The sequence below is a fragment of the Mobula hypostoma genome, chromosome 6 (assembly GCF_963921235.1).
Source record: "Mobula hypostoma chromosome 6, sMobHyp1.1, whole genome shotgun sequence".
Taxonomy (NCBI): domain Eukaryota; kingdom Metazoa; phylum Chordata; class Chondrichthyes; order Myliobatiformes; family Myliobatidae; genus Mobula; species Mobula hypostoma.
The window spans coordinates 48,299,539-48,323,718 of record NC_086102.1 but is presented as its reverse complement, the minus strand read 5'-3'; the positions used below and the strand labels follow the sequence as shown (position 1 = coordinate 48,323,718).

Here is a 24,180-nt window from a genome sequence, read left to right as displayed (position 1 = left end):
CTGTAAGAGATCTAGTAGCACTGCCTCCACTGTTTGAATGCCCCACTTGTTTCATTGCAAAGGGTTGGAGTTTAAAAATAGGGAGATTTTCTTGCAATTTTACAGGGCATTGGGGAGACCTGACCTGGAATTCTGTGTGTTGTATTGGCCCATTTACCTAAATAAAACAAAATATTGGATGCAGTACAAAGGAGATTCATCAAGCTAATTTCTGGGATGACAGGGTTATCCTATTGAGAGAGACTAGATGGATTGGGCAGGTATTCCTTGGAATTTAGAAGAATAAGTGGTGATCTTATTCAAAAAAATTAGAACTTAACTGAACATATCAGGGTGGATGCTGAGGTAAGTTATTTAGTTGGGGAGGTTTGAATACAGGAACAAAACGACGAGAAAAGGGCTGGTCATTAAAACTAACATGCATAAAATTTCTTCTTGCGGAGGGTGGTAAATCTTTGCAACTCTCTCAGTGCTGGAGGAACTCAGCAGGTCAGACAGCATCTCTGGAAAGGAATTAGCAGTTGATGTTTTGGGCACAGACCGTTCATCAGGACTGGAAAAAAAGATGAGAAGTCAGAGTAAGGTGGGGGGAGGGGAGAAAGAAGTACGAGAAAGAAAGAAAGAAGTAGGTGACGGGGAAAACCAGGAGAAGGGGAGGGGGCAAAGTAAAGAGCTGGGAAGTTGACTCGTAAAAGAGATAAAAACAAAGCTGGAGGAGGAGGAATCTGATAGGAAAGGGTAGAAGACCAAGGAAGACAGGAAGGAGGAGGAGAACCAGAGGGGTATGATGGACAGTTAAGGAAAAAGGTGAGATAGGGAAAAAGCAATGGGGAAGGATGAAGGGGGTTCGTTACCAGAAGTTACTGGGTAAAGTAGATGACCCCAACAGACTCAAAGGTGGTGTTGCCTCACCTGGAAGGACTGTTTGGGGCCCCGAATGGTAGCAAGGGAGGAGGGACGAGGGACGAGGGGCAGGTGTGGCACTTGTTCCACTTACAGGGATAAGCAGACATCCCACCTCTCCCGGAAGTTCTGTGAGTCTCCCGCATATTGATAGTGGCTCCCTGACGCCCGGAAATTATATACAATATCCCGGAAATCAATTTTTTTGAGAGGTAGAGGGAGAGTAAGCATCCTGATTGGTTGCCCTTCGTGCTGAGAGTGGTCCCCAACCACTGGGCCTCGAGGAAACGATATGATTTGGCGATATGAAACGATATGAGTAAGCTGCAGCTTTCCTCATTCCCTGTCACGCACTGTTGAACTTGAACGTATGTGAGGTCTTTGCACGCGCGTCATCCATGTCAGCGTGGGAAGATCAACTCCTCGAGCTTGCAAATGACGGTGTGCTGTAAAGTATGTTTGACATAACATCTCTGCCGGTATTCTGGATCAAAGACAAGGCTGAATATCCTGAGATAGCCACGGAAGCACTGAAAACGTTGCTTCCATTTCCAACATATCTCTGCGAAGCGGAGTTTTCTGCAATGAATGCAACGAAAACTAAATTGCGGAATAGACTGGACATAAGGAACCCCTTCGAGTATCGCTGTCTCCCAACACTCCTCGATGAGACAGACCGTCTTGTTGCAGGAAAACAAGCCCAGGGCTCCCACTGATTCAGCGATATTGGTGTGTTGAAATGATTTAGTATGTTCATACAAGGAAAATATGCGCTGTGTATTTAATATCCAAATGTTACTTAAAATGTTATGCTGCTATTGACTTATAATTGATTTATCACTATATTCATGCGAGGAAAATGTATGCTGTGTGTTTAATATTAAATTCATTAGATAAACCCTTTCAGAAATGAAATTGAGTGTATTAGCCACTTATAAGTGACTTATAGTTGACTTATCACCTATATTCCGGTAGTGATTAACACCCCCGCCCCCGGTCAGCCGGTCCGCCCGCAAGAATATTGTCAATATTAAACCAGTCCGCAGTGCAAAAAAGGTTGGGGACCTCTGCTAAGTAGACCTATCAGTTTTCTCTGTGGGTGGGCTTTACAGTCGACCTCAAAAATAATGAGTGTTGCTCGCTGCACTGTTTGTAACAGTGACTTTTCTATTGCCCATGGTGGGTTAAAATGTAAAAGACATGTTGAGGTGAGTCTAAAAAACGCAGACACGAGGAATTCTGCAGATGCTGGAAATTCAAGCAACACACATCAAAGTTGCTGGTGAATGCAGCACGCCAGGCAGCATCTCCGGGAAGAGGTACAGTCGATGTTTCAGGCCGAGACCCTTCGTCAGGACTAACTGAAGGAACAGCTAGTAAGAGATTTGAAAGTGGGAGGGGGAGGGGGAGATCCAAAATGATAGGAGAAGACAGGAGGGGGAGGGATGGAGCCAAGAGCTGGACAGGTGATTGGCAAAAGGGATAGAAGAGGATCATGGGACAGGAGGCCCAAGGAGAAGGGAAAGTGGGGGGGGGGGAACCCAGAGGATGGGCAAGGGGTATAATCAGAGGGACAGAGGGAGAAAAAGGAGAGTGAGAGAAAGAATGTGTGTATATAAATAAATAACGGATGGGGTACAAGGGGGAGGTGGGGCATTAGCAGAAGTTTGAGAAGTCAATGTTCATGCCATCAGGTTGGAGGCTACCCAGACGGAATATAAGGTGTTGTTCCTCCAACCTGAGTGTTACCCAGACGGAATATAAGGTGTTGTTCCTCCAACCTGAGTGTGGCTTCATCTTTACAGTAGAGGAGGCCATGGATAGACATATTAGAATGGGAATGGGATGTGGAATTAAAATGTGTGGCCACCGGGAGATCCTGCTTTCTCTGGCAGACAGAGCGTAGGTGTTCAGCAAAACAATCTCCCAGTCTGTGTCGGGTATCGCCAATATATAGAAGGCCACATAGGGAGCACCAGACGCAGTATATCACCCCAGCCGACTCACAGGTGAAGTGTCGCCTCACCAGGAAGGACTGTCTGGGGCCCTGAATGGTGGTAAGGGAGGAAGTGTAAGGGCATGTGTAGCACTTGTTCCGCTTACAAGGATAAGTGCCAGGAGGGAGATCAGTGGGGAGGGATGGGGGGGACGAATGGACAAGGGAGTCGTATAGGGAGAGATCCCTGTGGAAAGCAGAGGTGGGGGAAGGGAAAGATGTGCTTAGTGGTGGGATCCTGTTGGAGGTGGTGGAAGTTACGGAGAATAATATGGTGGAAGTTATGGAGGGCGACTCCCTTGTCCATGATAATATAAAATAAGTACATATTTTAATGTCACATTTTCTGCATATACCCAACTTGGTTTACAAATTAGACAAAATCACTGAACAAAGTATTACATACACCCTTGGAGGTCGACGGGGTGTGGGGGATATGGGGTTGCGGGAGACGGGGGTGCTACCTCCCTGAAATGGTGGTGCTACCTCCCTGAAATGAGTTTCTGTAGGGTGGGATGTCTGGATAAGTACCAGGAGGGAGATCAGTGGGGAGGGATGAGTGGACAAGGGAGTCGCATAGGGAGTGATCCCTGAATAAAGTGGAAAGTTGCGGGGGGTAAAATGTGCTTGGTGGTGGGATCCCATTGGAGATGGCAGAAGTTACAGAGAATTATGTGCTGAATGCGGAGGTTAATGTGGTGGTAGGTGAGGACAAAAGGAACCCTATCCCTGGTATTGCAGCCAGACGGCGGGGCAAGGGTAGATATGCATGAAATGGAAGGGGTGCAGCTGAAGGCAGCATTGATGGTGGAGGAAGGACAGCACCTTTATTTGAAGGAGGAGGACATCTCATTAGTTCTGCAATGAAAAGGTTCATCCTGAGAGTAGATGCAGCAGAGACAGAGGAATTGAGAGAAGGGGATGGCATTTTCACAAGTAACAAGATCGGAAAAGGTATAGTCCAGGTAGCTGTGAGAATCAGTAGATTTATAAAAGATGTCAGTAGATAAGCTGTCTCCAGAGATAGAGACTGAGAGATCGAGAAAGGGGAGGGAAGTGTCGGAAATGGACTAGGTAAATTTGAAGACAGGGTGGAAGTTGGAGGCAAAGTTGATGAATTTGTTGAGCTCAGCATGGGTGCAGGAAGCAGCACCAATGCAGTCGTTGATGTAGCAAAGTCCACCCTGCCCTGGTGGTGCTCCTCCTTGACTTTCTTCCATGGTTTTCTACCCTCTCCTATCAGATATCCTATCCTCCCTCCTTTTATCTCTTTCACCAGTCAACTTCCCAGCTTGTTACTTCATCCCCATCCCCTGGTTTCACCTATCACCCTGTATTTCTTCCTCCCCTCCCCCGACCTTCTTATTCTGACCTCATCTTCTTTTCCCCCAGTCCTGATGAAGGGTCTCTGCCTGAATTATTGACTCTTTATTGCTTTTCATAGATGCTGCCTGACCTCCTGGGTTCCTCCAGCATTGGGTGTGTCTCGCCTTGGATTTGCATCTGCAGATTTTCTTGTGTTTGTGTCCCTTGTCTTTGCAACTCTCAGCCCTGTCAGGTGATGGAATCTGGATCATGAGAAGAATTCAAAATGGAGGTGTTTAGGTCATTGGAAGGATTGAAGAATAGAGGGGTATGGGAAATGGCACAGAAGCTGAGGCTACAGATAGACCATGATCATATTAAATGACAGGGCAGGCCTGAGGGGCTATTTTCCTGTGTGCTTGGAACCACAGCAAGAAATGCTGCAACTGGTGAACTGCATAGTCTAAAAATAACGTCTTTCTTAAATATACAAGTTTGCTTTCACTGGATAAAGTCAAAAACTTGAATCCTTAGACATTTAATTCTGCTTTAAAGTAAGCGTAGGAAAAATAGGAGCAGAGGAACAAAGGGATCCCTGCACCTGCTCCCTCTTTCATAGAGATCGTGGACAGAACTGCTAAATATATTCCCTTGATTTCCCTAAGAGTCCAAGCATTCATTAGTCCCATCTTTGAAAACATCGAATGACTGATCTACCACAGCACTCCAGATTACAGGACGTGATCTGAATTCATTCACTTGTCAGCAAGTGTTCAACAGCTGACAGAGGTGATAACTTTATTGCACTTACTTGCCGTACTGCGTCATAATTCCTGGAGGGAAGTATGCAGTGTAACATCCACCTGAATACTGCTCTTCACACCAGTTCTTCTCTTCATAATGGACAGGCTAGATAAAAGACAAAGACAGAATATGTGCAGTTCTGTGACACATTACAACTTGTTGACATTGAGCCAGTTATGAGAGAGATGGAAAATAATATGTGGACCTTAAAAGACGCACTGTGGGGGGAACTGTAGACCAGAGATCTGTGGGAATTGTGGGCTTGTCCCGAATCCGTCCCCTCAGATGAAGATAAACAATCCAGAAAAGAAGTCAATGATGGAGCACATGAACATGAGAGTGGAGAATGGAAGCAGAGCTAATGAGGAAGGGGTTATGAGTATGACTGAAAACCAATAGAATGCTTCAAATATTCCACCAAAAGACAGCTGTAGTATGGACCCATTCAAGTTCCTACAGCTATGTCTTTTCTCAAGGCCACATTTAATCATTTTTCTACTCTTTGGTTCATTCTCCCTCCTTCCAGCCAGAGCCTGGTCTTCACCAGACGCACCGTCCCTTCCCCCTCTGGATGGTACTCTGAAGGGGCCATTCCCTTGGTGACTTCCTACCCACTTGACCATCTCTACCAACCATTGGCACTTGCGATATTTGTTGCTCATAATGTTTCTTCAACAGCAGAGAAACCATGTGCAATTTGGGTGACTTCTTTGCAAACCATCTTTGTTTCTAACTGCTTATCACTTCAATTCTCTATCTCACTCCCAATCTGACTCATCTCCATCTCACTGCCATTCTGACCAGTACAGGCCAGCAAAATCTCCCAATGAGGCCAACAGACCTGAAGAGAAATATCTAATTTTTAAAGCAGTACTTTGCAGCCAGAACCATGATCAAATTCAACACTTTCAGTTCTGCTGTAAGGTGATCCTGTAATATCAACTCTATTTTCCCCCTCCACAGATATTGCCTGTAAGTCATTTCCAATATTCTCCTACAACAACAACCAATCTGCTACTGGAATTCAGCTGGTTAGTCATCATCTCTGGGTGGGGGTGTGGGGAGAGTAGGAGATTGTCAGCATTTAGGGTCCGGATGCAGGATTTTCCCCAAACCATCGACAGTTTATCCTCTCCCTACAGATGTTGCTTGACCTGCTGAGATTCTCCAGTGGGTAATTTATTGCTCCAGATTCCAGATTCTGGAGTCTCTCGCATCCTCCATGTTCTTCTGTCCTTTTCAGACCCTTGCATTAGTATGTCCCTTTAGTTGTTCATATTCAGCTGTGTTATTAATCCATCAACTAAGCAATGCCATTGCTTTGTCCTGAATATCATTTACCATACTGCAAATTAAACCCAACTTGCTTTTCCAACTTTCCCAGTGCTGATGAAGGATCTTCAAAACAAAACATTAATTGTTTCTCTTTCCATAGATGTACTTGACTGCTAAATGCTTACAGAAATTTTTGTTTTTAGTGTTGAGATTGTTATTCATCCAAGAGTGCCAAGAGTTCCACAACAGGCCCAGGATGTACTTGCTCATCTTGGCTTGTGCTTGAATTCCAGCAGGAGATCTATTTGAGCTGGAATATTCATGCCTGAATAATGCTCATGCAAATACAATGGATGGGGCTAGAGGATCGCTTTAAACTCCCAGACTGGACGTTTTTTTCTGCTCAGACTCAGAGAACCTGTTCAGTAGCTGATATAAAGGAAAAAGACAATATACCAGCTGTGATCCAACAACATCCTGTCCTTCTCCTGGTTTGATTCCAGTAATCTTTGGGTGATTGAACCTTTGTTGTCCCATCAGTCACCTTCTTGTCTGCTTTGTGCCAAGCAGGCTAATTTGAATATCTCATATTGGCCGGTGGCAGTGAGTTGCTGATTTTTTCACTTTCTATGTAATTGGACGATATAAGACTGAAAATGATAATGTACAGCTGCTGTTGGAAAGAGCTGAGGCAGGCGGAAGTGAAGAACTTGTGGGCCTGATCAGTGCCCAGATCTCCAGCTGGATTTCTGCAACTGAAAGTAATATTTTTTTTAAAGCACTGCTTTTGACATTCTGTGGCCTACATACAAATTGTCCAGGGTCAAGAGGAGGGCAATTGATTTAACGCTCCCTGGCAGATCCAAGGACACAAACTAAAAACCACATCGGCTACATGGGGGAAGGAATTGGGGGGGGGGGGCTGGAAAATTTGGACCCCACATCAAAAGTAACCCCCAACTTTCTCAATATAGGTGGCACAGTAGTGTAATGCTTTACAGTACCAGCAGCGTGTGTTCATTTCCACTGCAGTCTGTGTAAGGAGTTTGTACGTTCTTGCCTTATCCATGTGGGTTTCCTTTGGGTGCTCTGCTTTCCTCTCACATTCCAAAGACGTACGGTTAGTGTTAGCGAGTTGTAGGCGTGCTATGTCGGTGCCAGAAGTTGGTAACACCTGAGGGTTGTACAGCGCAATCCTTGCAGATTTGATTTGATGCGGGCTTTGCATTTCACTCTATGTTCCAGTGTTTCAATGTTCATATGACAATTAAAGATAATCTCTTAAATCTCTCAATGATCTCCATTGTAAGTGCCCCACTCTTAAAAATAATTTTTTTTGGTAATATTCAGCAGTTGAGGCAACTTTCTGATATGTAGCTTGGGTGGCTCCGTCTGTCAGGTCTTAGGAGACTTACTGCTGTCAACGCAACTCTGATGACTACCTGCCCACCCTGGATCTGCCCTTTCCTGACCGACAGACATACTGAGACCGATTGAAATATAATTGTTGCCCCCGGGAGCTTTTGCTGGGTTTGATGTTGCTAAATAGGGCTTCAGCTGCAACCTTACCAGGTGGGCAGAACCACTCTGTCTCCCCCTCTCTCTCGAGATGTCAGGATATATCTTTGTCATAAATCTGAGGACAGTGATGACCTTGTGGAGATACTACTTCCAGGAGCTTAGTTCAAATACTTTGTAGTTTATCACCTGTATGGAGGTCATCTCTCAGAGGACATTAATAACGTATTAATTATGATATGTTGTACATCATGGTATAGGTATCCCTTTATCAACCAACATAATCAACTAATTTGGATAACTTTCCTTGATTACAAGACTTTTATCCTTATATTGCGAGATGTTTGGTGTTAGTAATAAATAACTGAAAGCCCTTCCCAGTACAGAGTGAACTTGGTTGAAACAGCTGATGAGTTGATGACAAAGATGGCAATTCACTTGACTAGCAACTGTTTAAAGAGTGGAGGAGTAGAGGAAGGGCGGAAGAGAGGGAAAAAGAGATTGGGAGAATAGGGGAGTGGACAAAAGAGAATGGCATTGTAGGATTTGGACAAAAGAGGGGTTAAGTGGGAAACAAGATAAAGAGAATGGGGGTAGGAAGAATGGAGGAGCAGGGAAGAAGGTGTTGGGAGAGCCTGGGCATGAAGATACAAGGATGGGAATAATAGAGATTGTGGAGAAGAGAGACTTGGGTGGGAAGAAGGATTTGTAGGACTGGCAGAAGGAAGATGATCAGAGATGGGGAGGGACTGGAGGCTGGGACACACTGCAAGTTAGAGCAATGAAAGCTGGGAGGGATAGAGGGGGAAAGAGACAGATACACCTACTGTCCTTTACTTTTTAAGCACCAAACATCAATGTAATTTTATTATTTCAGATACTTGTACTAATCTAATTTTAAGTGTTTAGATGTTTTTGACCAAATATCATGAGTTTTGGGATACTAGAATTTTCACATTGAAACAAAATGCCGCATTATCCCAGGATGTAGGACTGTTATAAAGTCAGGGATATCTAAATTGGTGATTCAATACCCTCCCAGTTGTGACTCCCCCACCCCCCAGAACTGGCCTTTAACAGAATCTTAGCAAATAAAAGCCTATCTTCAAAATTTACTCATACTTGGAGCTGTGATTGAAACCACAGCACTAATCAAAACAGTGGTAAAAGAGAAGACCTGGAATATTTATTTTTCTTGAACAAAGACTGTGAAAGTCCCTCTCTTTAAAGTAAAATGCATCTTTGGGAGGTTTTAATTTTGACTGTCTTAAAATAAAACCCATCTTAAAATAAAACCTATTAAACCAACATGAATGCAAGAAGAAACAACTTACATGTAATGCCTCCTTAGATTCAAGAACCTTGGCATAAATCTCACAGATCTTTTTCAGCCTGCATGACAAAAAAATTAAAAATAAAAATAAAATCCAGGTTAAATGCCACTAAATGACCTGTAAAAATTAAAACAGAGGCCTGGATGTCATGTAGCTTTCAGGGAGCAGACAGCTGAATACTTGAATAAATTTTTAAATAAATCACATATTTTTATACACACACACACACACACACACACACACACACACACATTATGAGACTATAAGGCTAGAACTTGCGGGTCTGAATTGGGATGACGTTTTTGCAGGGAAATGTACTATGGACATGTGGTCGATGTTTAGGGATCTCTTGCAGGATATTCGGGATAAATTTGTCCCAGTGAGGAAGATAAAGAATGGTAGGGTGAAGGAACCATGGGTGACAAGTGAGGTGGAGAATTTAATCAGGTAGAAGAAGGCAGCATACACAAGGTTTAGGAAGCAAGGATCAGATGGGTCTATTGAGAAATATAGGGTAGTAAGAAAGAAGCTTAAGAAGGGGCTGAGGAGAGCCAGAAGGGGGCATGAGAATGCCTTGGCGAGTAGGGTAAAGGAAAACCCCAAGGCATTCTTCAATTATGTGAAGAACAAAAGGATAACAGGAGTGAAGATAGGACCGATTAAAGATAAAGATGGGACGATGTGCCTGGAGGCTGTGGAAGTGAGCGAGGTCCTCAATGAATACTTCTCTTCAGTATTCACCAATGAGAGGGAACTTGATGATGGTGAGGACAATATGAGTGAGGCTGATGTTCTGGAGCATGTTGATATTAAGGGAGAGGAGGTGTTGGAGTTGTTCAAATACATTAGGACAGATAAGTCCCCGGGGCCTGACGGAATATTCCCCAGGCTGTTCCACGAGGTGAGGGAAGAGATTGCTGAGCCTCTGGCTAGGAACTTTATGTCCTCATTGTCTACGGGAATGGTACTGGAGGATTGGAGGGAGGTGAATGTTGTCCCTTTGTTCAAAAAAGGTAGCAGGGATAGTCTGGGTAATTACAGACCAGTGAGCCTTACGTCTGTGGTGGGAAAGCTGTTGGAAAAGATTCTTAGAGATAGGATCTATTGGCATTTAGAGAATCATGGTCTGATCAGGGACAGCCAGCATGGCTTTGTGAAGGGTAGATCGTGTCTAACAAGCCTGATAGAGTTCTTTGAGGAGGTGACCAGGCATATAAATGGGGATAGTGCAGTGGATGTGATCTACATGGATTTTAGTAAAACATTTGACAAGGTTCCACACGGTAGGCTTATTCAGAAAGTCAGAAGGCATGGGATCCAGGGAAGTTTGGCCAGGTGGATTCAGAATTGGCTTGCCTGCAGAAAGCAGAGGGTCGTGGTGGAGGGAGTACATTCGGATTGGAGGGTTGTGACTAATGGTGTCCCACAAGGATCTGTTCTGGGACCTCTACTTTGTGATTTTTATTAACGACCTGGATGTGGGGGTAGAAGGGTGGTTTGGTAAGTTTGCAGATGACACAAAGGTTGGTGGTGTTGTGGATAGTGTAGAGGATTGTCGAAGATTGCAGAGAGACATTGATAAGATGCAGAAGTGGGCTGAGAAGTGGCAGATGGAGTTCAACCCAGAGAAGTGTGAGGTGGTACACTTTGGAAGGATAAACTCCAAGGCACAGTACAAAGTAAATGGCAGGATACTTGGGAGTGTGGAGGAGCAGAGGTACATGTCCACAGATCCCTGAAAGTTGCCTCATGGGTAGATAGGGTAGTTAAGAAAGCTTATGGAGTATTAGCTTTCATAAGTCGAGGTATAGAGTTTCAGAGTCGCGGGGTAATGATGCAGCTCTATAAAACTCTGGTTAGGCGTACTGTGTCCAGTTCTGGTCGCGTCGCCTCACTATAGGAAGGATGTGGAAGCATTGGAAAAGGTACAGGGGAGATTTACCAGGATGCTGCCTGGTTTAGAGAGTATGCATTATGATCAGAGATTAAGATTTACTCTCTGGAGAGGAGGAGGATGAAAGGAGACATGATAGAGGTATACAAGATATTAAGAAGAATAGATAGAGTGGATAGCCAGCGCCTCTTCCCCAGGGCACCACTGCTAAATACAAGATGATATGACTTTAAGGTAAGGGGTGGGAAGTTCAAGGGGGATATTAGAGGAAGGCTTTTTACTCAGAGAGTGGTTGGTGCGTGGAATGCACTGCCTGAGTCAGTGGTGGAGGCAGATACACTAGTGAAATTTAAGAGATTACGAAACAGGTATATGGAGAACTTAAGGTGGAGGTTGTATGGGAGGCAGGGTTTAAGGGTCAGCACAACATTGTGGGCTGAAGGACCTGTACTGTGCTGTACTGTTCTATGTTCCACTGGTCATACAAAACTCTAATGACCAAGCAGACTGAAAAATATATAATTTAATGCATTGGTTAATGATGACTTAAAACACCAATATATGTGAACACCAATGAACCAACAAAGCTGTCAAAGATTTTCATGAGTTGCAGGCCTCACTAACTGATGTGCTTTGATTCAATGATAAATTAAATTAAATTGAGAAGAGTTTTTTTCACAAAAATAGGTTTTATGATTTCTGGTATATACATAGTGCATTTAACTATCATGCAGGAAGAGTTTGCAGCATGCTTCATCAGAAAGGAATGAGATGAAAACTGACAGTAAACCAAAGGCAGACACATTAGTATGGGTGACTTCACGCAGACTTTGCATAGGATCATATGGAAGGAAATGCTGAGATGTTAGGAGGAAATTTTAGTGGTTAGAGCCTAGACATTTCACACTGCAATCTCATTATCAAACATTGTATTAAAGTTTAAATTTTAATAAAAAAACATAAAAATTAGCAGTGGGTAAATAGCCCTTATGGCCTTCTGTGCCCATTTTGCTATTTCAAAGGATTCTGTCTGATGCTTTATTTCAGTGTCACTTTCCTGCATTAACTCCACATCACCACCCTCCCACCATTGTCTTAATATTTAAATATTTATTTCTACCTTAAATATAGCCAGCACAAAGTCACTATGGTCCTTTCACATGGAGAATTCCAAAGACTTCAAAAAAAATTCACTTACCTCTCTTCCTTTGTGAGATTTACCAGATGCCGGGCTTTACGAGCGAGGATGAACCTGAAAGAGTAGAATTAGTGATGTTCTTTGCATCTGAATTGATGTAGGCTGTTATAAACTCTTTCAAAATCACACACGAATATTTTCAATGTAATTTTTCACAAGGTAGTGAATTGGGAAAGCACTGAATCAATGTACTGAAGAATTAATGAGAGAATTTTCAAGGTTAGAAAGGCTATCTTGCTGAACTTGTTTAGTGTAAATTGTCCAGAATAGAGATTACATCGGCTTAGCTCCTGATTTAGCACCATGTTCAGAAAATGGGCTAGCCTGCACACAAACAACAGAAAGTCTGCAGCTGCTGGAAATCCAAGCACATACACAATATGCTGGAAGAACTCAACAAACCAGACAGTGTCTATGGAAAAGAGTGAACAGTCAACGTTTTGAGCTAAGACCTTCATCAAGACATGACGGAAGTCTTGGCCCGAAACGTCGACAGTTTACTCTCTTCCATAGATGCTGCCTAGCCTGCTGAGTTCTTCCGGCGTTTTGTGGCTTGTACACACCTGACCAGCAAGATAATTGAAGGTTATCTGTGGTCTCAGCTCCAAATCTTTCTCCAGGTAGATACAGCTAATCTATTATCAAATTGATTATAATGGGAGTTGTACGCTTTAGAATTAACAGAAAACAGCTTCCTCCCAACTTCTGGGCTTACCATGGTAAGACTGTTCAATGATAAAAGAAAACTGAAAATGGCTGATTCAGGGATATTGACCTCAAAAAAAGTTCCTACAATGATGTCTTAAGTTGACAGGCTTCCAACACCTATGGTCACCTTTCCTTTGGAAAACTGCGATTCTAAGCACGAGTGAGTTAACACATGCTCCCCAGTGATTTCAGTCGTGATAGGTTCCTCCTAATGATTTATCGAAGCTGCAGTGATGTCAAAGGCAATCCCTCCTACTTCATCTCTGAAATTCAGCTCGTGTATCCATGTGCAGTTCATTTTCCTATGATGTCTGAAAACATATTATTAAATGCTCATTATCCCACAATGCTGCCAAAATGCAGCAGTCATCTGTGTCCCCATTATATGAAGGCTTCAATGGACTGAATGAATGGTTGCTGACAGGCGAGCATAATCCTCTGTAGCTGTGACTGATGACTTCACTGAGCCCTTGCGGAACTGTAGCTCAACCCAAACACAAAGAGGCATGTGCCTCAGTTAGAAGAACCACGAATAAAGAAAAATGTCAGTGCAGGTTTTTCAACAGCATCTGCAACCCAGGCAGAAGAGGCCTATAAAGCATTATCTCAAAAGCCAGGATGCAGAGGAGTTTGTTTACGTGAAGAAAAGGCATCTCATGATGTACAGCCACAATATGTTCATATTATTACCTGGGATAACTGTGATTCTGTTCATAATTGATTTTCACATTCTTCATATTGTGGAATGAAGTTGTATTATGAGTTAATTCAAGCTTTGCTGCATTTGATGCTAATTCAACCTTCAAACTTTTTGACCACGTGTTAGGAAAAATAGTCCAGTTGAAGACTGTAGCAGATTACATTCACGGACCATATCATACTCATAGAAATATGGAAATAACACACTACTCCATAGGAGTAAATCATTCAAACTGCCTACAGTACCTAGTGACACCACTGAATTCAAGACAATAACTACAGCACAGCCTGAATTCATAACAAATGGTGGCAGCTACCCTGGACATAGAATTACACTATCACTGCCAAAACTGATTTAATTAATTTAAGCATAAACTATAGCAGAATGCCTGGCAGCTAACAATGTTCAGATTATTCATGATCAAGCTGGAATTTGAGAAATTAAGATGAAACCTCAACATTAACTCACAGTGGCGGGGGGGGGGGGGTTGACTTGAGTTTAACGTAGTCTGTGCGATTTTAACCCCTGTGGTCCCCTGCCACAAATTGTCAGCTGTCCAGAGGCAACAGCAGATTGTCAGGGGGCTCAAGACCAACAAAATGACCCATGGCATGTGAGTAACTGCTTTCAAAGATGTTAAGTAAGATTTTAAGAAGGAAAGAAAAAAAAAAGACTGCAAATGCTGGAATCTGGAACTGAAACAGATTACTGGAAGAACTTCATAGGTCAAGTAAATCTATGGAGACCAAAGGTCTTCGTCAGCACTTCATGTGGATACTCTGCTTCAAAGCTGTGTAGGGAAAGGAAAGACCACCTGTGTGTGGCAGTGCGAGGGAGGCTGGTCGGTGTTAGGTGAGACCAGCTGGGGAAATGATGAAGGGCACATGGAAGTGGGGGGGAAGGGGTAGAAACAGGCTTGTAGGCAATAGGTGGAACCAGATGGCAGGTCATGAGCACAAGGAACATGGGTGGAATGGGATGAGGAATTGGGATGTTGCCTGGATTGGAGAGTGTGCCTTATGAGAATAGGTTGAGTGAACTTAGCCTTTTCTTCTTGGAGCAACGGAGGATGAGAGGTGACCTGATAGAGGTGTACAAGATGGTGAGAGGCATTGATCATGTGGATAGTCAGAGGTTTTTTCCCCAGGACTGAAATGGCTAACATGAGGGGGCATAGTTTTAAGGTGCTTGGAAGCAGGTACAGGGGGAAATGTCGGAAGTAAGTTTTTCCACACAGAGTGGTGGGTGCGTGGAATGCACTGCCGGCAGTGGTGGTAGAGGCTGATACAATAGGGTCTTTTAATAGACTCTTAGATAGGTATATGGAGCTTAGAAAAATAGAGGGCTATGTGGTAGAGTAATTCTAGGCAGTTTCTAGAATAGGTTACGTGGTCAGCACAACATTGTGAGCCGAAGGGCCTGTAATGTGCTGTAGATTTCTATGTTCTAATAAAACTAGGTGGACAGGTGAGTGTGTGTGAAAGAGCATTGGTTACTGAGAAATTGAATACTCAATGTTCATAGCATTGGGTTCAAGTTACTCAGGCGGAATATCAGATGTCTTGACCTGAAACATTGACCGTTTGTTCCCCTATGTAGATGCCGCCTGACTTGCTGAGTTCCTCCAGCATTTTGTGTGTGCTTCTCTGGATTTCCAGTGCCTGCAGAATCTCTTGTGTTTAGGATTATAAGATGTTGTTCTTCTAATTGAGTTTGACCTCTCTGTAGTAATGGCAAAGGCCAAGGACGGACAAGTCGTTGTGGAAATGGGAAGGAGAAATGAAATAATGTGCAACCGGAAGCTCAAGATGACCAATGTGGCCGGACTGCAGAAACTCTGCAGGACAGTCACCTAGTCTGTGCTTGGTTTCATCCACGTAGGTGAGACCACGTCATGAGCATTGAATGCAGTCGACCAAGTTGGAAGGGATGCAGGAGATGAAATTGAAAATGAATAATCCAGGTTTCGAAATCGACAAGTTCTGCAGGAATAGGCACTGATGTAGTTTATGTGGTGGGTAAAGAATTGGGATGGGGGTTGGAGGTGCCAGAATAGGTTTGGAATAAGAACCATTCCATGTAGGCAACAAAAGGACAGGCATGGGGACGGGCCATGGGAATGCCTGTGGCTACTGTTTTAATCTGCAAAGGAAAGTGTAGAAGCCTAAACCGTTCCCATGAGACCCAGGGGTGCAGCAGTTCCCCCGCAGACCTTGCCTAGACCCAGACTTGCCTGTTAGGCAGGCATGGTGTGGAAACAACACTGACTTCGAGCACAACAGTCCAATAACCCAATATCCATAAGGACCATCGTGCTTCTCTACTCTAATCCCATTTACCCTCATCATGCTTGCACCCTTCTCTTCCTTTCCTACCCAAACGCCTGTAACAAGTATCTTTTAAATGTAATAACTGTATCTGCTTCTACCATCTCCTCTGGGAGATCGTTGGAGATAACCATCACCATCTGAGTGTATAACCCATAAACCTGTGCCCTTCAGTGTTATGCTCCCCGCTTCTGGCTACCAATACCCCTCAAAATCTCACAAAGATCTACAAGGCCACCGATTAGCATCCCAGAGAATAAACCCAGCCAATACAACCTTCCATCCATTCCTGGCGACATCTGTACTACAGCCTCTCCACCTCCACCACATCCTTCCTGTAATGTAGTGACCAGAATTGCACACAATACTCCAAGTGAGGCCAAACCAACTGCACAATGACTGCTTTCTCAGCAAGCCAGCCACTAAGCTTGGCATAGTTGAAAGTGCAGAGGCAGGTAAATGTCAAAGGTCTGTGGAGTCCTAATTGAACTAACATTATTAAGGGCATCGTCTATGGTGTCTGTAGTTGCTGATGGACCGGTACTGCATTTCAGACCACATCAGAAAAGAAACACCAGCTGGACATGGGAAAATACTTTCACAAGAGGCATGCCGGGTCAGACATCATTTGTACATCTTCTGCAAAGAATGAGTACAAAGTGAGATAACAGTGGTGACAAACAAGATCTGATATCCTACGCCAGTTCCAGGTGTGAGGAGGAAGTCACAGCTTCTTACTTCTGTGCATCAGCCATGCCCATGCAATGATTTCAGCTCAGAACTACAGAAAAAGTATTCTTCATTTACACTGAATATTCATTCAGCTCTGATGCAGAATTGTTAAACAAACTGTCCCTTTATCTTCAGATTTATTTACTGGAAAAATTCAAATTTCACATTCAAAAGTAAATGTGTTATCAAAGTACGTATATGTCACAAAATGCTACCCTGAGGTTCATTTTCTTGCAGGCATTCACAGTAGAATAAAGTAGTACATTTTCTGGGGAGAAAAATTAAAATCCTTTTCTTTTAAATGAAGAACTACAATGCAAGAGCAGTAGGAAGATGGCTGCCTCGCTATTACCAACGGATTACCCAGGTAACTCTCCAACAACCTGTTTTACACCCTTGATAATTTTAATTTCTATTGCCTGGACGCTATCACCCATTGTGCATCATCAGAAAAAGTTTTGATCGACTATTGTACTTCTGATTAGAGGATATCATGTCAAAACTTAATCAAATATAAAAGTTATCAATGCTTAAGTTGAAAACAAAGGGCTGGAAGAACTCATCCAGTCAAGCAATGTCTGTGGTTGGGGGAGTGGTGAAGGAACTGTCAATATTTTGGGGTAGGTGAGGTTGGGAGTCAAAGGCAAGTGAGTAAAGGGAGGAAGCAGACAAAAAGAGAGCAGATGGGGCCAGGTCGGGAAGGCAAAGGCAGCTGCTGGAGGGTGACCTCAGGAGGCCCACTGCAGATAGAGAGCAGGTGCTCTGCAAGTTGGTTGCCTAGTCTGAGTTTGATCTCTCAGAGGAGGCTCCAACCCTCCCAGTATTGCCCCTTTCCCATTCCCCTACCACCCACCCACATCACCTATGTTTATATTCTTCGCCATTCTGGTTACATCCACCTAACGCCAACACATTTCACCCATCAGATCCCTTCCCCCTATCCGGTTCTATCTGCCCCTCACCTTTCCCCTAATGGTTCCACAATAATGACGTCCTTACTTATCAGATTCCAGCACTGGCAGCCTTTGTGTTCTTGTTTATTACTGTCCAATAGCTGTCTCCATCTTCACCCTCCACTCACTCCACCCAGTTCCATCTGCTTTTTCTGTCCACATTCTCCTATCACCTATCCCAACGCTGCTTGAATTTACACAGCAAGTTCCTCCAGCAATGCCTTGTTCTCATTTCCTTGCTTCAGATTCCAGCATCTGCAGAGCAGGTAATTACGTCCAGTTTCTGGGAAGATTGAGAGACTGTAAACACTGAATATACAGATGTTTTCAGAAAGATAAACAGGACATATCGCTCTAGCTGTTCACCCTTAATTGGAACCTTTCAGAAACCTTCCTATTTCTTTCCAATTCTGATTCTGCAAGAGGTGACTGAGCCGTTTTAGACTTACCCAATGATAGCAGGAAATGAGCCGTCTGGTTTGCTGTCATCCAGTGTAAGGCCAATAGGAGATTCCTCATCTTGAATGATCATGCTTCCACAGTAGTCTGATTGAAAAGAGAAATACAGCACATCTAATCATGCCAGTGATTTACAACCGACAAATAATATATTTACACTTGTTACATAATACTACTACCACAAGATATAGAAGCAGAATTAGGCTATTCAGCCCATGGAGTCTACTCCGCCATTCCATCATGGATAATTTATTATCCCTCTCAACCTCAGTCTCCTGTCTTCTCCCATAATCTTTGACAGCTTGACTAATCAAGGACCTATCAACCTCTGCTTTAAATATACCCAATGACTTGACCTCCACAGCCATCTGTGGCAATGAATTTCACAGATTTACTAGTCTCTGGATAAACAAATTCCTTCTCATCTCTGTTCTAAATGAATGCCCCTCTGTTCTGAGGCTGTGTCCTCTGGTCGTAGACTCCCCTACTACATGAAAATTCCTCTCCACATCCATTCTGTCTAGTTCTTTCAAAAGTTGATAGGTTTCAATGAGAACTGCACCCCCCCATTCTTCTAAACTCCAACGAGTATAGGCCCAGTCATCAAGCACTCCTCATACATTAACCCTTTTATTCCTGGTATCATTCTTGTGAACCTCCTCTGGACCCTCTCCAATGCCAGCACATATTTTCTGAGATATGGGGCCCAAAACTGCTCACAATAAGCTCAGTGCAGTCTGACCAATGCCTTTTAAAGCCTTAGCATTACATCCTTGCTTTTATATTCTAGTCTTCTTGAAATGAATGATAAAGTTGCATTTTCCTTCCTTACCACCAACTCAACCTGCAAATTAACCTTTACGGAATCCTGCAGGAGGACTCCCAAGTACCTCTGCACCTTTGATTTTTAATTTTCTCCCTGTTTAACAAATAGTCTATGCCTTTATTCCTTCTACCAAAGTGCATGACCATGCACTTCCCTACACTCTATTCCATCTGCCACCTCTTCGCCCATTTTCCCAATCTGTCTAAGTCCTTCTGCAGACTCCCTGCTTCCTCAACACTACCTGCCCCTCCACCGATCTTCGTACCGTCTGCAAACTTGGCCACAAAGCCATCGATTCCATCATCCAAGTCACTCACATACAACGTGAAAATCTGAAAGAAACTTCAGCTGGATGCATCTCTTGCAGGTGTAGTCAGCAAGAACACGAGAAGTCATCCCGCCTTCCCACTTCCTGCAAGAGGAGCATTCCACCATTCTGCTTGACATCCCACTGCTCTAGCTGTGCAATAAGGAAGAGAGAAAGAAATTAAATGAAAAAAATAATTCTGTCTACAATGAGTGACCGGTAATATCATGAAACAGCTTCCTTGATAGGTTGTTTAGACCATAAGAACAGAATTAGGCCACTCGGCCCATTGAGTCTGCTTCATCATGGCTGATCTCAAGTCAAGTCAAGTCACTTTTTATTGTCATTTCAACCATAAGCTGCTGGTACAGTACACAGTAAAAATGAAACAACGTTCCTCCAGGACCATGCTGCTACATGAAACAACACAAAACTACACTAGACTATGTGAGACAGCACAAGGCTACACTAGACTACGTAAAACAACACAAAAACTGCAATAGACTACAGACCTACAAACTACATAAAAGTGCACAAAACAGTGCAGGGCAGTACAATAGTTAATAAACAAGACAATAGGCACAGTAGGGGACAAATTACAATATAATAATAAATGATGTAGATGTTAGTCTAGTCTCTGGGTATTGAGGAGTCTGATGGCTTGGGGGAAGAAACTGTTGCACAGTCTGGTTGTGAGAGCCCAAATGCTTCGGTACCTTTTGCCAGATGGCAGGAGGGAGAAGAGTTTGTATGAGGGGTGCGTGGGGTCCTTCACAATGCTGTTTGCTTTACGGGTGCAGCGTGTGGTGTAAATGTCTCTAATGGCGGGAAGAGAGACCCCGATGATCTTCTCAGCTGACCTCACTATCCGCTGCAGGGTCTTGCAATCCGAGACAGTGCAATTTCCGAACCAGGCAGTGATGCAGCTGCTCAGGATGCTCTCAATACAACCTCTGTAGAATGTGGTGAGGATGAGGAGGTGGGAGATGGACTTTTCTCAGCCTTCGCAGAAAGTAGAGACACTGCTGGGCTTTCTTGGCTATGGAGCTGGTGTTGAGGGACCAGGTGAGATTCTCCGCCAGGTGAACACCGAGAAATTTGGTGCTTCTTAACGATCTCAACGGAGGAGCTGTCAATGTTCAGCAGAGAGTGGTCGCTCCGTGTCCTCCTGAAGTCAACGACCATCTCTTTAGTTTTGTTCACATTCAGAGACAGGTTGTTGGCTCTGCACCAGTCCGTTAGCCGCTACACCTCCTTTCTGTATGCTGACTCATCGTTCTTGCTGATGAGACCCACCACGGTCGTGTCATTGGCGAACTTGATGATCTGATTCAAGCTGTGTGTTGCAGCACAGTCGTGGGTCAGCAGAGTGAACAGCAGTGGACTGAGCACACAGCCCTGGGGGGCCCTGTGCTCAGTGTGATGGTGTTGGAGATGGTGATGGAGATGATGTTTATTATTCCTCTCAAGCCCATTCTCCTGCCTTCTTCCCATAATCTTTGATGCCCTGGCCATATCGACCTCCGCTTTAGAAACATAGAAAACCTACAGCACAATACAGGCATTTCAGCCCACAAAGCTGTGCCGAATATGCCCTTACCTTAGAAATTACCTAGGGTTACCCATAGCATCTACTTTTCTAAGCTCCATGTACCTATCCAGGAGTTTCTTAAAAGACCCTATCGTATTCGCCACCACCATCGTCGCTGGCAGCCCATTCCACGCACTCACCACTCTCTGCGTAAAAAACTTACCCCTGACATCTCCTCTGTACCTGCTTCCAAGCACCTTAAAACTGTGCCCTCTCGTGCTAACCATTTCAGCCTTGGGAAAAAGCCTCTGACTATCCACACGATCAATGCCTCTCATCATCTTACACACCTCTATCAGGTCACACTGCTTTGCTTTACTCCGTGATTTGGCCTCCACAAAGCAGCTTCCTTGCGAATAATTTGAGATACGACATAAATGAAGCAAAGCTGGTTCAGGTGGTAAATTTAGACTGACATTTCTCAAAGGCTTCAGCCATAATGAATTAATTATCATCAGTAACTTTAGTACCATTGTGTCACATGACCACGAGGGAACAGTGGTTAATTGCTGGTCCAGTGATCCAGAGGCCAGTACCAACCATCCAGAGTTTAAATACTGCCACGGCCACTGGGAAATTTATACTTAATTAATTAATTATCTGCCATTAAAGAAAATTAGTCTTGACAAGGGTGGTTATGACTACTAAATTGTCACAAAAACCCAAGTGGATTTTTGATGTCTTCCTTCAGACAATAATACCTGTCATTCCTAACCCAGTCTAAAGGAGACTGCACTGTGGTAATTCTGAACAGTTCACTAAAGCAGCCCAGCTACTTTGAAAGCCAGTGAGAGAGTAACCAAACAGTTCACCCGGCATTGACCTAAACACTGATTCAGACACACTCATATCACTCTCAGTCTGGTCAAACTTGTAAGATACTCACTAATCTTTGGGATCTGGGCCAGAATAAAGAGAGGTGTCCCACAGACTAATTTGCGGTATAGTTCCTCCCCGGGTTATAAACATCTGACTTAAGGACCACCCCGCCCCCCCATATGACTGAGCGTATGGGAGACGAACAAGATGAGTTCACTAACAACTGTTGACTGCTGGCTGGAAACAGGAGATTTCTGTTAGCCTTCTTTCCCCACACCCATGCTGCCATAATCGAGGCCTGGGTCAAGTCAAACAGAGCTGGAAGTGCTAAGTATACTCACTCTGAATCAGTGTGCTAGCTGCTCATCTCATGCCTGCTTGTCTCTCCCATCACAATTGTTTCTGCGATCCTTTCCCACATTCTGTTTTCATTCATTTCTGACATAAATAGTTGGAGCTACTGACATTTCTCGAGAATGGGATCCTGTTGTAACCTAGAGACTGCCTGTACAATTCTACTCACAGATTCAGACTTTGGGCAGATAACCCAGACTCCTCCATCTCAATCTCTGATCAGGCCCTGATCACTGACAGAACCTCTGGAGCGATAAATGAGGGAGTGGTACTGTCCTTCCTCAGCTGATGAATCAGTATTTCACATTAAAAGAGTGCAGAATGCACATTCCAAAGATACTCTTGACTGTATTGTGAACTCCATGGGATAAGGCTCAGCGCTAAACTGACAGTTCAAAGCCGAGCATCCAGCCCATGCTGCAGCCAGTAGCCATAGCAGAGCTGTTCAAAGGGGAATGCCACAGAGCATGCCAGATGCAACACAAACCAATGGCGTGCAAAGCTGGCAAAGCTGCAGCACAGGGGCACCTACCCGCTAAACAGCAAGAGCAACACGGAACAGGAAGAGCCAAGCAATCCCACAACCATCCAATCAAAGCTCTGCCGTCATGGGAACGGTAGGCCAATCAGCTCCTTAAACCTTCTCCACCATTTAATAAGATCATGGCTGACCCAATCTTGACCACAATACCCCTCTTCTGTTCTATCCCAATTCCCCTTGACACTTTTCTAATTCAACCGTCTGTCAGGGAATCTATCTCCACAACAACGTGGGGTAGAGAATTTCACAAATTTCTGACCCATCTCCTGGCATGTGACTTGTGGATGGTGATGGACAATGGCTTAGCTCAAGCTGGGAGGTGTCCACTACAATCGTGGGGTCCACCAGCTGAGCATCAGTGACAAAGCTGAAGCATTCACAACTCTTACAGCCAGAGCTGCTGAACAAATGGTTCACTTCTGTCCTCTCTTGACACCACACCATCACAGAAGTCAATTATGTAATTCAATACATTAATTATTTAAGGGAAAGATGGGGAGAAGCACTGGATATAACAGAAGCTATTGGACAGATGGCCAAGAGTATGATAGACTTGTGCTCCAGTGATAATTAGCTGAACTGTTTCAGTTCAGTTAAACATGGACATCTACTTAACAATAAGCAAAATTGCCTAAGTAAATGCTATCCATAATAAAAAAGAGAACATATCTAATCTGGCTAAATACTGCCCCCTCCAGCAAAAGGAAATGCTGCATAATGTTCACCAGTATCTTGCTTACCAATCTCAGTCTGGGTCTGCATCTGATCACTCAATGCCAGACCTCTTACAGCCTTGCTCTAAATGTGGCCAAGGAGCTGGGAATGACTGCTCTTGACATCAGGACAGCTTTTGACTGAGTGTGTTATCAAGGAAGCCTGAATGAAATGTGCCAGTTAGCAATCACCTCACACCAATCATGAGGGCTCATTAACAAAAGCTAGATGTCAGTTTTTGAAGGGCGACTTTGCAATGTTTGGGCTCTGCACCACTCCTTCACCTTCAAACGTTGTTTGTTAAGGATCAGGGAAATGATGAAGAGATGAACACGTGTTTTGTAGAAACACTTGGGATAGAGACTGTCCAAACAGCGATTGTACTGCAGTAAGACTAGGCTGTTACAAAACCATAACCAATGGTATAGTGAGTTGTCGGCATGCTATGTTGACACCAGAAACATGTCGACCCTTGTGGGCTGCTCCCAGCACAATTCTTGGATTGTGTGATCGTTCACTCATTTCACTATATGTTTCAATGTACATGTAACGAATAAAGCTTTTCTAAAAATCTTTGACCATTAATCTGTTAACAGTTCTGTGACTTACTGAAAAGTGCCCTTGAAGAGCAGAAGCCTATTTCATTAATTAGTGCTGCACGTGCCAGTAGGCATACTAAATTAAATATTTAATTGTTTGAGTCTATGCTGCTTTGTGCACCAACAGATTTACATGAGAAATCTGAGCTAAACTCTATCCAGCTGCACCCAAGTGAATGTTCACTCTTGTGCATTACAAGAGGTGAACTACAGAGCACCAGGTCAATGCTGCTTCTCAGCAGCAACAGAATTGAAGTGCTAGTTCTTTCTCATCTACTGATTTCTGTGGTTAGAGTTAAGATATTTTAGTGCAGCTTGTGGAA

General features: G+C 43.8%; 1 protein-coding gene across 1 annotated transcript in view; it reads right to left on the bottom strand.

Moving 5' to 3' along the window:
- mao (monoamine oxidase) overlaps window positions 1–24,180 on the bottom strand; it is a 181,332-nt gene that overhangs the window by 21,117 nt on the left and 136,035 nt on the right. The window contains exons 9-12 of the mRNA XM_063050778.1: window positions 18,097–18,193; window positions 12,228–12,281; window positions 9,136–9,193; window positions 5,016–5,113 (exon numbers count right to left, since the gene is read on the bottom strand). Of these exons, the coding sequence (XP_062906848.1) occupies window positions 5,016–5,113; window positions 9,136–9,193; window positions 12,228–12,281; window positions 18,097–18,193 (307 nt within the window). The remainder of the gene's footprint in view (window positions 1–5,015; window positions 5,114–9,135; window positions 9,194–12,227; window positions 12,282–18,096; window positions 18,194–24,180) is intronic.